The 15,034-nt window shown below is 41.7% G+C and overlaps 1 protein-coding gene across 1 annotated transcript; it reads right to left on the reverse strand.

Moving 5' to 3' along the window:
• Positions 1-423: 423 nt before the first annotated feature.
• On the reverse strand, positions 424-10,776 carry LOC132451554 (toll-like receptor 13). Its single transcript, XM_060044099.1, has 4 exons — positions 10,723-10,776; positions 6,882-9,522; positions 4,213-4,330; positions 424-1,867 (listed from the first exon to the last, which is right to left on the reverse strand). The coding sequence occupies exons 2-4, from the start codon at positions 9,361-9,363 to the stop codon at positions 1,606-1,608; spliced, it is 2,862 nt and encodes a 953-aa protein (XP_059900082.1). The 5' UTR covers positions 9,364-9,522; positions 10,723-10,776; the 3' UTR covers positions 424-1,605.
• Positions 10,777-15,034: the final 4,258 nt, after the last annotated feature.

Below are 15,034 nucleotides of genomic sequence, written 5' to 3' on the forward strand. Positions count from 1 at the left end.
AGTTGTGTGACTCGTTTATTTAGTAAGAGAGAAACAGGAAATCAAAACGTGCTGCAAGTAAACAAATCCCGCATGGGCTCTGACGTCATGAGACGGTCGTATTCCTTAAAGGGCCAGCGATCCCTGAACCACCAAGACAGTAAACGACATGCCTAACACAATTGAAAGAACAACACATAACAAAATACTGTAGGTGAATTATGTTACACTCACTACAACCCATTAAATACGGTATGATTTCTAGATGTCATGGTAAAGAAAATTTGGTGGCGGTTGAGAGCCCTTGTCAATCAAATTACCAATCTAGCTAGGACCAACATTGATTGGCCAAACCTGCTGTTCCCAAATCCCAACGTCATGACATTTCTAATTGCCTCAGCTATTATTTTGTAGCGAGAAACAAAGATGCAAAGTGCAAGTGTATCAAAGTAAAAGCATACATTTTACTGAGGTAAAGTAACTGAGTAAAAGTGAAAGTTGCTAGAAATGTAAATACTAAATATAGTGAAGTACAAATCCCCAAAAAACGACTGAAGTACAGTAACAAAGTATTTCTACTTTGTTACTATACACCACTGTATACATGTGTATGTAATCATGACATGTGGCATAGTGATAGTATTAAGGTGTAAAAGTCTAGTGCAGCGTAACAGTGATATAGAAAAAAATATCTTCTGTAAACGAGAATTTTACTTTTAATTAAATTCATAGCGAAGAAAAACAGCAGTTTCAGATTCATCTTCTAAATTAGGTTAATATTGAACCTGCATTGATCCTTGATCCTACTTATCCATCATAAAACTTGATTCTTATACAAACTATTCGATTAATATAAACTTTTATCAATGGTGCTATATACATGGCAGCCCTCTAGGGCTCACTACACAACAATGTGCATGGGCAAAGTCAGGCTTAGAAATACTCAACCTTTTACAGCTGGTAAAGTTGCAGTCTTTGATATGGGTTTTAGAATAGAAAATATGTTTAATTTCAAATTAACAATGACCATAGTTTCCCCTTTTAAGTTAGGCCTTGATACAATAATATAGAGCTATGAGCTACGCAAAGAAACAATATAGAGCTATAGAGCTACGGAAAGAAACAAGTGATAACGTTGTTTGGTACACAGACACCAGTGTCACAGACATTTTTTGCCCACCCGATCTGGAACATATCTTGAAATCCAGGCCTTTTCATACACTTAGGAAACTTCAGCCTTTTTATAGTGATGGCGGTCTACATACCTTTGCATGCTAATGATTGGTTAGCACTTGAGCTAATAAACAGCTATTGGCAAGCAACAGAACTCCCACCCTGAAGAAGTCTTCATTGTCGAAGACAAACCTCGGGTCAGTTCTCCCCAGATTTCATCAGAAGTTGAAATGCCCAACCGCACAAATTGGAAAGCATTAGACAATGTTTTCATCAATGTCGCAATGAACAAAAAAACATTTCCACACCAAATGTACCCATTAACTAGATTAAGAAAGTGTTTTACAATACACAAAAACAAACAAAGCTGGTAGGGGAACTGTTTCACTTTCCCTCCAAACACAGACCTCGGGTGTCTCTAGTATAACCCTCCCCCCAGCATTTCTAAGCCTTTTACTGGTCTGGTCTCTCTCCAGGGGGTCCGTCCTCCACTGTGAGCAGTATATGCTCACCCATTGGGTGCTCCTGGGTCTTCAGGGCCTGCCGGAGCTTCTCCCAGAACAGGTTTGGGTGTGTGTCTGCGCGGGACCAACTCAGGTAGGTTTGTCTCTTCAGGAGCCTCCGCATGCGGTAGTACGGAGAAAGCTGCTGCATGGGAATGTCCTCCAGGAACACCAGGATCAGCACGTCCTTCTGCTCGTCAAACAGACGGAAGCTGGGGAAATGGAACAGGGAGAGTTGTTTTTTTATATATGTGAAATAGTATATGAAATAGATGGATACAGAAGGGTATGTACGAGCGTCAAAATCATTGTCACTGTCATACTGTAGGCTATATTAAAGCACTGGTAAAGGTAAAGATGCAAAGATGGATTCATGAGTACCGTACAATGATATTTATTTGAACACATACACATCTCAAAGATTTACAAATAAGGTAACTGACAAATAAACAAAAAGTCTCTTTATGACCTTCACCTCTTTATCAGGAGAAGTCTACACATCTATATTTATTTAGAAGCTGTGTGGAAACAGCATAATTTTGCCAGAACGACATGTACTAAAAAGGCAAGAAACAAGGTTTAAAACTAATAGAATTTCAGACTTAAGGTGAGGTGGCTCATTACCACCAATCAACCTGGAAAATGTTATAGAACCATCAAAGCTCTTAAATTAAACAAAAAAAGGCCATACACTACTGCATAGAGCCTTTTCAAATGATAATTTTTCACTATTAAGCTGTATCGCCGCGCCTTCATGGTGGCAAAGCGGTCAATAACTTGGCTTTGACTCACTTTGCATAGCCTTCCTTGCCCCATGGTTGACCTAAGCCAGGTGTGGAGCCTTCTCGACACACTGAAAGATCGCTCACAACTACAACTGTTTACAGGAATTGTGAGTGCAATCTGAATTATATGTGTCAGTGTTGGGAACATTGTTGGATCCAGTATGTTAAAAACACCCTGTAGGCTATATCCATAATTTCCTATTTTGTGTTAAGGAATTTTTTGTCCACTAAAACTTCCTCAAGTTTTGAAGACAGACAATTTTTCATTCATTATTCATTTTCCGCGTGTTTACCTGCACGCATGGTGTGTGTGTGTGTGTGTGTGTGTGTGTGTGTGTGTGTGTGTGTGTGTGTGTGTGTGTGTGTGTGTGTGTGTGTGTGTGTGTGTGTGTGTGTGTGTGTGTGCTATAAAACTACAGGCTACAGACGCTCAGTATTGAAAAACTGGTGCTAATTATGTGGGCAACATTCTCTAACAGCAATCAAGTCGTTTGTGTCAAACAAGTTGTGAATTTGTTGTAACGTTAAAACAGGAGATGACTCTTACTCTGTGCTGTTTCCAGCTCCCGTGGTTTCCAACGAAACGATTCAGAAGAGTCACGTGGACGAATCCGGAAATAACTGATTTTTTTCATTGGTTGTTGCGTTAAATCTTACCCAGACACAGTAGGGCTATTTTCTGATTGGCTTTTATATAGCCCCTTTCGTTTTTTGATTGGCTGGTAAGTGGCAGGCTCGACTGAAGACTCCCGAGGCAGCAGGAGATGCACTTGATGAATCCTGCCGATTCCATAGCGAGAGCGGCGCTTCTGCAGATTAATTTAATAATGATCAATAGAATTTTACTGGGGCACTGAAGACTTTTACTGGGGCACGTGCCCCAGTAAAAAGGGGCTGACGACGCCTCTGGCAGTCACTGAGACACATTGCGAGAAAATAGGTTACAGTATTATTGTTTTGGTCACTTGTCTCATCTTTTTGCACTGTGTTATTGCCATACAATCTTTTCCCTTTAAAATGTTGGTACAGTCCCAGTTGCCCATATGATTATGGTTAAAATAACACCCTTAACATTCAATGTCTTGGTAATACATGTTCCCTGGACCCTGACTGGCCTTATGTCTTGATTTAATTGAGGTGAGTGATGTAGCAGGGAGCATGTTTCCACTGTTGAACTGGACTGCTTGTCTTATAGAGTGACAGATTCCCTATGGGTTAACCTCACTATTGAGGCCTAAAATTTGGTGTAAATATGATTTGAGAGTTGTTAAGACAGAGAGAGGAAAAGCAAGATTTTGAAGTAAAATTCTACTCCCGTTCTCACTACGTTTTAGGCCAGTCAGGGCAAAGATACCCTGATTGGTCAGAATTAAGTGACGGGAGTGGCCTAAAATCTGAATTGGACCATGCAGAGGCTGGTGTGGTGGACCCGAAACAACATTGCATTTCACTCAGTAATATCTGCGCATTCCTAAATAATTTCACCCCAATAAAGGCTCTTGATTCTTACCTATGGCAGCTATTAATTAAGATGGTTACATACACCAACTGGGTTTGCCGGTTGCAAACTTCTGGCTCAGTGGTTAGAGCGTTATATATTTGTGTCGGCAAGATGTACCGACACAAATTTGTAATTTAGGCTTTGGTCCGTTGCACTTTACAGATTGAGGGAATATGTATGAGGGTCGTACAATATGACCACAAGTACACATGTGAACATGATTTAATGAACAACCATATTCTGGTCATGCATGTGAACTCTGGGTTCTTACCTGGCAACCTGGATCTCTCTGGAGCACCATTCACTCTCCAGGTAATCGCGACTGACCACACAGATGGTCTTCCGGCTGCCATAGATGGCATCTGTAATGTTTTCCATGATTGGTTTACCTGAAAAGCATCGGTCAGTGAAAATTCATTTGAATAATATTTGAAGTACCCTTCTCTGTACTTTCTCTTGGTCCACTCTCTCACTAGCCAAACTGATCTAAGTTGTATTAGACCATTTGGCTAGTCAGTCATCTCAAGTCCAGCATTCTGACTGTTATAGCAGAGCTACTTGGGTGAGACGGCACAGAGCCTGGGCCAGAAATCAACAACTGTGATGGGTGAGTTACGCCATGCTTCCTCTTACGTTATAGTTATGATATTCTACGATTACAATTACAATTAGGGCATTTAGCAGATGCTTTTATCAGAAGCGACTTACATCGGTTAATACACACATTGACACACCGACGGCAGAGTCAACCATGCAAGGCGACAGCCAGCTCGTCAGGAGCAGTTAGGGTTAAGTGTCTTGCTCAGGGACACATCAACACTCATCTAGGAGGAGCTGGGGATCGAACTAGCAACCTTTCGCAAGACAAATGCTCTACCTCCTGAGCTAAGCCGACCTGTGTTTCTACCATGTTTGTGTTGGTCAGATAGATCCCCACCTCAAGAAACATGATTGGATCCCCACCTCAAGAAACATGATTGGATGAAACAAATGAATCGAAAGAAAGGGAAACACACTGTTCTGAGTTTGTCATCAGACTTACAATATAAATAAATGGTCTGACTAGTGAGATTAGTGAGTCAGTCAATGCTAGCCAGCTTTGAGCTATTCATTAGCTTACATGCTAACGCAGACGTACAACTGCTCTGTTTCACACTTTACTTCTTAGACCAACAATACTGATTAAAAATGATAAAATATTAGATTAAGTAAGCAGATATAATGAAACCAGATTGCATTCATGTTATGAGGGAGTTTAAAGTGATTTTGCATCTCTGTTTATATTTGTGTGGCCCTTCCTCTGCGTTTTAGATTGTCAGTTGTGCTCCTCATGCAGTCGCCTCTGTATGACGCCATTCCATGGTGAGTCTCAAACACAACATAATCTGTTGTGTAAAACAGCCGTTTCCATTTATTTGATATTATAAGTATTTCTTTTACATATTTTATAGTCTTAAAGGCACCCAGTGCAACTTTCGAGGCTTAAAAATAAACATTCAATTTCTAGTCTTTTTTACACGTAGTAAGTTTCAATAACTCCATACCATTACATACCGACATTTAAGCAGCAAAGATGAGATGTCGTTGTGTGGTGAGAACTGATACAAAATCGATAACAACAACAATGCCGCCATTTTCTTTATTTTTTGTAACCTACAATAAATAAAGCAGGCTTCCAGTCAATGGAAAAATGGCTTCTCCCCACCGGCGATTGTTGTTGTTTACGATTTTCTATCAGTTCTCACCACACAACGACGTCTCATCTTTGCTCCTTGAATGTCGATATGCAATGGTATGGAGTTTTTGAAACTTACTACGTGTAAAAAAGACTAGAAATTTAATGTTTATTTTTCATTGAATGTTTAGATAAAGTTGCACTGGGTGCCTTTAATACTTAACTCTGACATGTTCTGTGTCAAAAATATTTTATTTTCTTTTGAAAGCGCAACAAGGCGTCTTGTCACAGCTTCTTATTCTACAAAACTGGATGATTGGACATGTAATTAAAGAATTAATTTGATATTAATCAGTTCATTACTGCCATTCAATATGTGTTTTCCTTTACATTTAAAAATGTTTGTTTTTAGTAAAATAAAATCTATTTGTGAATATTTTGCAGTGTAGTTAATTTATGACCTATTTCTGTTCAAACCATTAACAGATCCGTCTGGTTTCCGATATGTGTCCCCCCCAATGCTAAACTCATTCCTACGACCCTGGTTCAAATACATCATGTCGGAAAGGCTCAAACTTTGCAAACTCAAACTTGCATTTGAACGCCCTATTTAGCGCCACGTTAAATGATTTATATTTGACATGCAGAACTGGACGGATATAATCAGTGGGCATAAGACAAGGTTCAAAGCCAAGAATTATTGATTGAAAGCAAAGATTGAAAAAATACATATTTTTCAATGGATACATGACATGCAGAGAGGCTAGAATTTAATGATGAAGAACTGGAGGAAGAGAGGGTGGAAGGAGGGATCGTAGCGTTGGGTTAGGGTTAATTTGTGTTGTGAGTTATCTTTTTATTTGTGCTTTTGAAATGAAGGACCAGTCGTCGTCACCCACCAATGCGATTCCCTGGTCCTTCCTATGTTGTAAAACCATTTTTAATCTGATCAGTTTTGTTTATGTGGTTTCATTTACTCGAGCAAAATATACATTTTTGCTCATCAAATGGTCATAAACAACATGAAAATGTATTGTTTTCTGTTACATAATGTAACACAGTCTCCAATTGCCTTTACTGTACACGGACCATTCATGCTTATTGCAGTCACCAACCGAAGGCTCATTCTGAGTCAGGAAAAAATCTCCTACCATGTTTATGTTCATCTAATAACATATCCACTGGCAAGTATGATGTATAAAAAGGTGTAGGTTAGCTTGTATGCTAATGGAGGTGCAGAGGATGTTCAGGGTAGGGCTCCTCACCTGGCTGGAAGTCTCGGTGGTGCAGACACAGTCTCCAGCCCTGCTCGTCCTCCAGCTTGGGCAGCAGCTCCCCCAGCACCCAGCCCTCGTCGTTTGTGTTGTAGGAGACGAAGGCGTCGTACTGATGAGCACGCTTGTCCTTGTTCTTTGAGTTGTAGAGGAACGCCAGCATGAGGTAGTACGCGTAGACCAGTTGCCATTGTAGGAAATGGTGAGTGAAGGAGACTGCTAGGGTCATGATGACCGTGCATGCCGTGGAAATATAACAGATGAAGTCTATGTCTACTGTACAAGAACGGACGTCAATCTGCAACAATTTTCTACCTTTAAGGTTTGGAGGGTAGCTGCATTCAAAATTGTATGCATCAAACACTTGTGTTTTTTCGCTTGCGTTTACCCATTGGAGGAACCACGCGTTGTCACAGTTACAGGTGAAGGTATTACCATGCATATCCAGGTCAGTAAGTGCTGGCAGAGACAGCATCACTGGCTCTCTAATCACAGAAAAGGTATTATACCCCACCTGCAACAACTCCAGCTCTGTGAGGTTAGCATGGAGCAGAAAATCTAGAGACCTCAGCATTGTCATTGAAATGTAAAGACTTTTTAGTTTTTGAATTGGGGAAAACAAATTGTCGGGAATGTCTCTTATAAGATTGTTAGACATAATAAGTACATTCAAATTAGGAGTATTGTTGAAGGTGTTTGGGTGCACGAATGTAAGATGGTTACCATGGATATAGAGTATTGACAGATTTGTCAGGCCTTGCAGAAAGTTTTGAGGGAAGTTTAACCGCTTATGAGTTCTGCTTTGACTTGAAATATCCAATGTATCTAGTTGTGAAAGCTCAGCAAATGGTGGATACAGAATAGGCTCTACCGATGCATATTTAATGCAATTGCTTCCCAAATTCAATATCTTTAAAGCTTTCAGGTCACCAAGAGCACCGTTTGTAATTTCAATTATTTCATTTGATTCGAGATCAAGATGTGTAAGACTGGACAGTCCATAAAAAGTCCCATCTTTAAATTGTTGTAATTTATTCCCTTTTAATGACAAAGTCTGGAGGGAATTCAGTGCTTTAAATTCTCCATGATCTAGAACAGTGAGTGTATTGTTTAGCAAAGAAAGAGTTTTAAGATTAGGTGTGTTTTCTTTGAAGGCTCCGTTTAATTGATCAATGCTGCTGTTTTGCAACATTAATGTTTGTAAATTGACCAAATCTTTGAAAACACAATCCTTGAGGGCCGAGAGAGGATTATTGTATAGATAGAGAACTCTGAGACGGGTCATATTGGCAAAATCATCACAGCGAAGAACATTAATGTTATTGCAGCTGAGATCCAGTTTTATGATTTGAGTTTTCCTTACAGCATTAGGGACCGATGTGAGACAGTTAGACTTCATGATTAAAGTTTTAAGCTTCCTAAGAGATTGAAACGAATTGTCAGAAATGTCAGTTATCTCATTCGTCCCCAAGTCCAATATTTTAAGATTAGTACACAAGGGCAGCAGGTCTGATGTAATTACTTTGATGCCGTTATTTCGTATTCCAAAAGTTCCCAGCTTTGGGTTTTTGCAGGAAGCATTGATCAGAACCTGCAGGCTGTTATTTATATGGTTTAACTGCAGCTTCCTCAGAGAGGAGGAGGAGTTAAATGTCTCTAGCACTTCCTGCAGTCCATGTAATGAGGAGCGAACCCCACCGATATCTAGTTTAACCACACTTCTGAGGTACGATTTGTCATTCACCTCCCAGACGATGCCATTATTTATACCATCCTCAAGGTGCAACGTTTTGAGTTTGGGAAAGATACCTGCAGTGAGCCTAAAGAACATAAGCTCATTCTGAGACAAATCAAGTATAACAAGTTCTGTAGACTTATTTGACAGCTCCCATGAATAAAAAGTGGAAATTTTGTTTGCTGGAATGTATAGGTTTTGTAAATGTGGTGTATGTTGTAAGAAGATGTTTGTTAAGTGGCGCAGTTTGTTATGGCCTAGGTCCAAAATCCTAAGCTTGCTCAGAGACTTGAAAGAGGCCGGTTCTACAGTTTGGATCTGATTGGAAGTCAGACGCAGTTCTATGAGATTGACTAAGCCATCAAACATACCCTCCTGCAGCTTACAAAGCCTATTGTTGTTTAGAATTAACATCTTCAGAGAGATTTGAACCACAAAAGTGGAAGATTCAATCTTGGAGATCCTGTTGCGTGTCAGATCTAAGCGCAACAGATTTGGTAAATTTTTCAAATCTGTTTTATTTAGTGTAGAAATGTTGTTTCTAGACAGTTCTATACATGTGACTCTTGCTGGAATGTCCTTTGGAAATACTTTCAATTTTTTGTCCTGACAGTTTGCCTGTCTGTTCTGTGTGACCCTGCAGTTCTTCAGCGTGTAACTAGCAGTTGGGAAAATAAAATAGTTAAAAAATAAATATAATATTCCAAAAGAACAAAAACGAATTCCCCTATATGCCATCGCAATTTTCGTTTAAATTCCAGGTTACAAAGAAGTTTGTTGATGTTGGTAATTCCAAGACAATGGATCTCCAGTCCTACCAAGTGGATCTTTGGTTTTGTTCATTCATTTCTTTCAGTCCGAGGAAACCCTCAGGTTAAAACCGCCAATCCTAAAAGACTGTCAAACAGACACACAAAGATACACAGACGGCGCTCATTACAATCTGCTGTCAAAATACTGGAAGCATAGCATCCTCATGCTATGGGTTTGAGATGTATCTCAAATCCATAGGCCTACAAGATGTAAACATCCTCAGTTAAACATAATCACATGTAATTCATCTTTTGTTGAGTCATAGCCTTTGTCCTCCATAATATTTTTCTGACACCATAACAAAAAATATAGACACAAAAGCAAAGGAAAAACTATTTTTTCAGGCTAAGCAGTGCTGGCCTTAAACCAATTTTAACATGAGGAGGTGATGTACCTGTTGCTCTGGTAGGGTTGCTGACATTTATTTTTAGTCAGATGGCAGATCTGCTATACACTTATATTAGTCAACTAGTACTCCAAGTTATTATTTATATTGAGTTATCTTTCCGAGTAGAACATTCTCTACTTCTGTAACCGACACACCGACACGTATCATTCTCACTATTAACACTTTTGTGCCACTTTTCTGAGTACGTCTCTGTTTTGCTTCACTTTTATCTGTTAGCCCTGAAAATAACAGATCAATTTAAACTTTTGAAGTCCGGGTCGTGGTCTCCCCTTGAACAAACTGTTTGTATGCTGAAGGCATCTGAATAAACGTATGATTTCTCTGAGTAATAATGCCTTGTGTCCCATTGATTCAGCTCGCTGCTTTGCATACAGAGATTATCATGAACCAGAGCAATCAACCACATCATAGGACAGATCGAGAAAGTGTCAGTTAATAGGTCTTCCTTACCTTCTACACATATATTTAGTCAGCTAGCATGCCTACTTGAAATATTTAGTCAGGCAGTTAGATGGCCTTATTTATCTAAAGGGACTTACAGTTGAGGCTGAGAACAATCCAAGCATAAAATTAATATTGGCACAATTCCAAAACATGACGTGAACAACCAAGCTTTTAGAGAACTAATTTCTACATTCTATGATTATTTCATTTCAGAAAAAATAGCTCCTATATGATCGTTGACTGGTTTGCTCTCTCCTCTCCAATTATTTCTTGTAATGATTCTAATGACAATTTATCACAAACTAACAAAAGGCAAAAATAAACACATGCTTGAAATGGTAATATGTAACACTTTTTGCAGAAAGATAATTTACTTGAGTTTTAGCTGTATTGTAGTGAAACAAATGGGTTCAATTAAGTTAAATACTTACTGTACAGATTTATTATTAAAAAATAATATCCAAATTCCACAAAAACAAATGTTATTGATAAAAGTGTTATTGATAAAAGCTGGTTGGAAATGGTCTTTTATGTGTGTTCTAGTAGTCAAATGAAGTAAGGAAAGGGGAATTAACTAAAGGGAACCAACACCAGCTTTTGTTTTCTAAATAAAATACCATGACACTGTCTATATGCAACAAGGATTCAACAAAATAACATCGTTGAAGCTTAATCTGTTTATTCTAATTTGTTGTTTTGTTAGAAATTGTATTTATTAATGTTAACTATAACATAAAAACGGGCCTTGTATTGTTACAGTTAGCGGTGCAGGCAGGCAGGTAGGACCCAGATGCAGACGGTTTAGGGAGAACAGCACTTTATTTCTGCCAAAAGGCTAAGGCAAGGAGCAAGGAGCAAGGGAACACAGGTGACAACTGAGAACACGCAGGACGAACTAACCACAATGACAGCACGAGGAACAAAGGAAAGAGAAGGGCTTTAGTAACAAACACAACGAGGAACAGCTGAGACACATAGGGGAGGGAGCAGTAACCAACACAGGAGGGAAACACGACACAGACCATGACCGTACACCCCCCTTAAGGGTCGATGACCAGGCGACCCACAACAAGCAAAAAAAAAAAACACGAAGAAAGTCAAACCCAAATAGGGTGGGTGGAGGGGAGCCCCAGGCGGACGGCCTGGGGTGCAAGCAGAGGCAGAGTTAAGGCGGAACCCTTCAGGAGGCCGGAGGCAAGGACGATGAGGGCTCAGTCCCTCAGGAGGCCTGCAGCGACAAAGAAACCCCTCTGATGGCCGGCAGCGGCGAAGGCGGAACCCTTCAGGAGGCCGGCGAAGGCGAGGTAGATGGCGGGTCCCTTCTGGAGGAAGGAGAGGTAGAGGGCGGGTCCCCTCTGGAGGAAGGAGAGGTAGAGGGCGGGTCCCCTCTGGAGGAAGGCCAGGTAGAGGGCGGGTCCCCTCTGGAGGAAGGCCAGGTAGAGGGCGGGTCCCCTCTGGAGGAAGGCCAGGTAGAGGGCGGACCCCCTCTGGAAGGCGGGACCCCTCAGGAAGGCAAGGTAGAGGGCTGGTCCCCTCTGGAGGAAGGCGAGGTAGAGGGCGGGACCCCTCAGGAAGGCAAGGTAGAGGGCTGGTCCCCTCTGGAGGAAGGTGAGGTAGAGGGTGGACCCCCTCTGGCAGGCGGGACCCCACAGGCAGGAGCGGAGGGCGGGCCCCCTCCGGCAGGAGAGGAGTGGGCTCAGGAACCGGACAGGGCTCGGGGACCGGAGTCAGTGCAGGAGCTGGAGTGCCAGGAGGAACCGGGTGGTACCCCAAACTCACCACCCCCACTCTGATTGTCCGTAAGGGAGGAGGCTGGTAGCTGGGGACCGGGGGCAGAGGCAGGTAGCTGGGAACCGGGGGCAGAGGCTGAGAGCAGGAGCGTGGAGGCTTAGGCCGGTTACCAAAGTCCGGTCGCAGTGGCATGTAGCTCTCCGGCCAAAAGGTTGTGGGGTTGAGCAGCTCGACTACCAACTCGGGTAAGGCGTCCTCCAACTCTGGCCTTGACGCAACAGCCCTGCTCGTACGCCCCAACACAGCCTCCTGCTCCTTCCTGCTAGGAATGTTCTCCCAGCCATCCATAGCTAGGATTATTGTCACCAACAAATCCTCCAACTCACGGAAAAACAGAGCGTCCGCTGGGTCCAAACTTGGTGCTGTCATTCTGTCACGGTTAGCGGTGCAGGTAGGCAGGTCGGACCCAGATGCAGACCGTTTAGGGAGAACATCACTTTAATTCTGCCAAAAGGCTAAGGCAAGGAGCAAGGAAACACAGGTGACAACTGAGAACACGCAGGACGAAATTACCACAATGACAGCACGAGGAACAAAGGAAAGACAAGGGCTTAAGTAACAAACACAAGACACGCAACGAGGAACAGCTGAGACACATTAGGGGAGGGAGCAGTAATCAACACAGGAGTGAAACACAGGGTAACACACCAAAACACGACACAGACCATGACATGTATGGGGATATCCACGGGTTCGATAATCGGCCCATGTCAATGGACCACATGGGTTTCATGCAGGATTGAACTGGGTGTTAGGTTAGGTCTAAGTAGGTAATATACATAAATGTCAGGTGTGTGTGAAATACATATATGGGTGAATGTGGTAGTTGTGTCTTAATGGAACGGCTCCGTCTAGTCTGCGACACTCATTTGCTCCGGTGGGTGCGCCCCTCTGTGTATTTCATCCTAAAATGAGTAGTGGGTTTCATACGAGTCATTTGCAAACATTTCGTGGGGTCCCCTCCCAGTGTGTGTTGTGGTTGTCAAGATGGCTGTGTCATTTGCAATCATTTGCATGAAATCCATGTGGTCAATTGAAATGGGGCCATTATCAAGCCTGTGGACAATCCTATATAGGGTTTGTTTTTCAGTCCATTGGTTTGTTGGTCTGTAAAGAATGTAAAGAATGTTCAGCAAAGGTTTCAAATCCGCATTGGGTTGGCCACCACTAGAAATATACTTATTCAAATGCCCTTCTGAATGCGTCATCGCTGTACTTATTTCCCCAAAGAAGTATAACCACAGTATCATGCTTTGCACAATTGAAGCATGTTGTATACCAACCAGCTCCCGGCCTACTTGAGCCTGCCATTTGCTACCATTCCACCTGGGGTGCCACATTGTGTATATCCTAACAAAAGAGAGAGAGAGAAACGCCTCCTAAAACAGGGAATCAGTGTTGTGGTAGGCCTCCCCGGGCTGGGAACTGATGAGGTGATTTGTGGAACCGGACGTGCTGATTGGCAGCCCGGGGAACCACGGGGAGTTCCGCCTCCCTCCCCAGCAACGACTGGGGGCGAGGGGGGCGGTACGACGAGAGTCTGTCCCGGTACAGCCCCACCACAAGCCCCCGGGTGCCTGGCCCCGGCATCAGTAGGCGGTACACCACCTCGGACACTCTGTCGAGGGTCTCCCCAGGACCCTGCCAGTGTCTCCGCAGTTATTCCAAAAGTATTACATGGTGGAAATCCTAGACTTCATAGCAGCCAGTTGAAGCCAGGAAGTGAAGTTGCTGGAGGACAACTTTCTTAATGTTTTACTTATGAAAGGTAGATTTGATATTGGTCTGTAGTTGTTAATAATAGAGGCATCTAGGCTCTGCTTTTTTATATAAAATATGTAAACTTTATACATGCACAGGAAGCGCACGCGTTGCCTGTGCATGGACACAGCTACAGAAATTGTATGTTTAGTACATGAGCTAAAATCCCTCAAAATATTCATGCATGAAATGATATTACATTTATGTCGAACTTCAACTTGAAATATTCATCCAAGAACTTGAATAACATAAACCATAGAACTATGTAGTCATCGCCAGCTCGACCAATACATCATGAACAAAATCTCCTTACAACTGCCGCAAGTTTGAGTGACAGGTCTGATGACCCTACCTCGCCCCTAATTACTATTGGACAGGTGCCCATCTCCCACCCCTTAATACTAATGCTATAGGGTCAAATCGAAACATAAACAGAACTTGGTGGTGGTTCAGAGCACTTGTCAATCAAACTACCAATCTAGCTAGGACCACCATTGGTTGGCCGAACCTGCTGTTCCCATGTCCGAACTTCATGACATTTCTAATTGCCTCAGCTTTTATTTTGTAGCGAAAAACGATGATGCAAAAGGTAAATGTATCGAAGTAAAAGTATACAGTACAAATTCCGAAAAAAAGTACAGTAATGAAGTATTTCTACCTCGTTACTATACACCACTGTATACATGTGTATATAATCATGACATATGACATATTGATATGACTAAGGTGTAAAAGTCTCTGGCAATGTACCAGTGATATAGAAAAAAATATCTCTGTGAACAAGAATTTTACTTATAATGCAATTAATATTGAAGAAAACAGCAGTTTCAGATTCCTCTTCCAAATGATCTTTTAGTTATTAATTATCCATAATAAAACTTGATTCTTATACAAACGATTCGATTAATGTAAACATTTATCAATTGTGCTTTATACGTGACGGCCCTCTCGGGGTCACTACACAGCAATGTGCACGGTCAAAGTCAGGCTTAGAGATACTCAACTTTTTACAGATGGTAAAGTTGCCGTCTTTGATTTGTGTTTTAGAATAGAAAACAAGTTTAATTTCATTTAACAATCACCATCATTTCCCCTTTTAAGTTAGGCCTTGATACAATACTAAGCTATAGAGCTACGCAAAAAAACAAGCGATAACATTGTTTGGTACACAGACACAACGGGTTACAGGCA

Source organism: Gadus macrocephalus, chromosome 22 (assembly GCF_031168955.1).
Source record: "Gadus macrocephalus chromosome 22, ASM3116895v1".
In the NCBI taxonomy this organism is placed as follows: domain Eukaryota; kingdom Metazoa; phylum Chordata; class Actinopteri; order Gadiformes; family Gadidae; genus Gadus; species Gadus macrocephalus.

Bases quoted from the DNA above. Each gene is read 5' to 3' on its own strand.
- LOC132451554 (XM_060044099.1), bottom strand. From the start codon at position 9,363: ATGGCATATAGGGGAATTCGTTTTTGTTCTTTTGGAATATTATATTTA. The intron at 4,331-6,881 runs GTGAGGAGCCCT...GATGCTTTTCAG, and splicing joins CCACCGAGACTTCCAGCCAG to GTAAACCAATCATGGAAAAC. The intron at 1,868-4,212 runs GTAAGAACCCAG...CCATTTCCCCAG, and splicing joins AGAGAGATCCAGGTTGCCAG to CTTCCGTCTGTTTGACGAGC.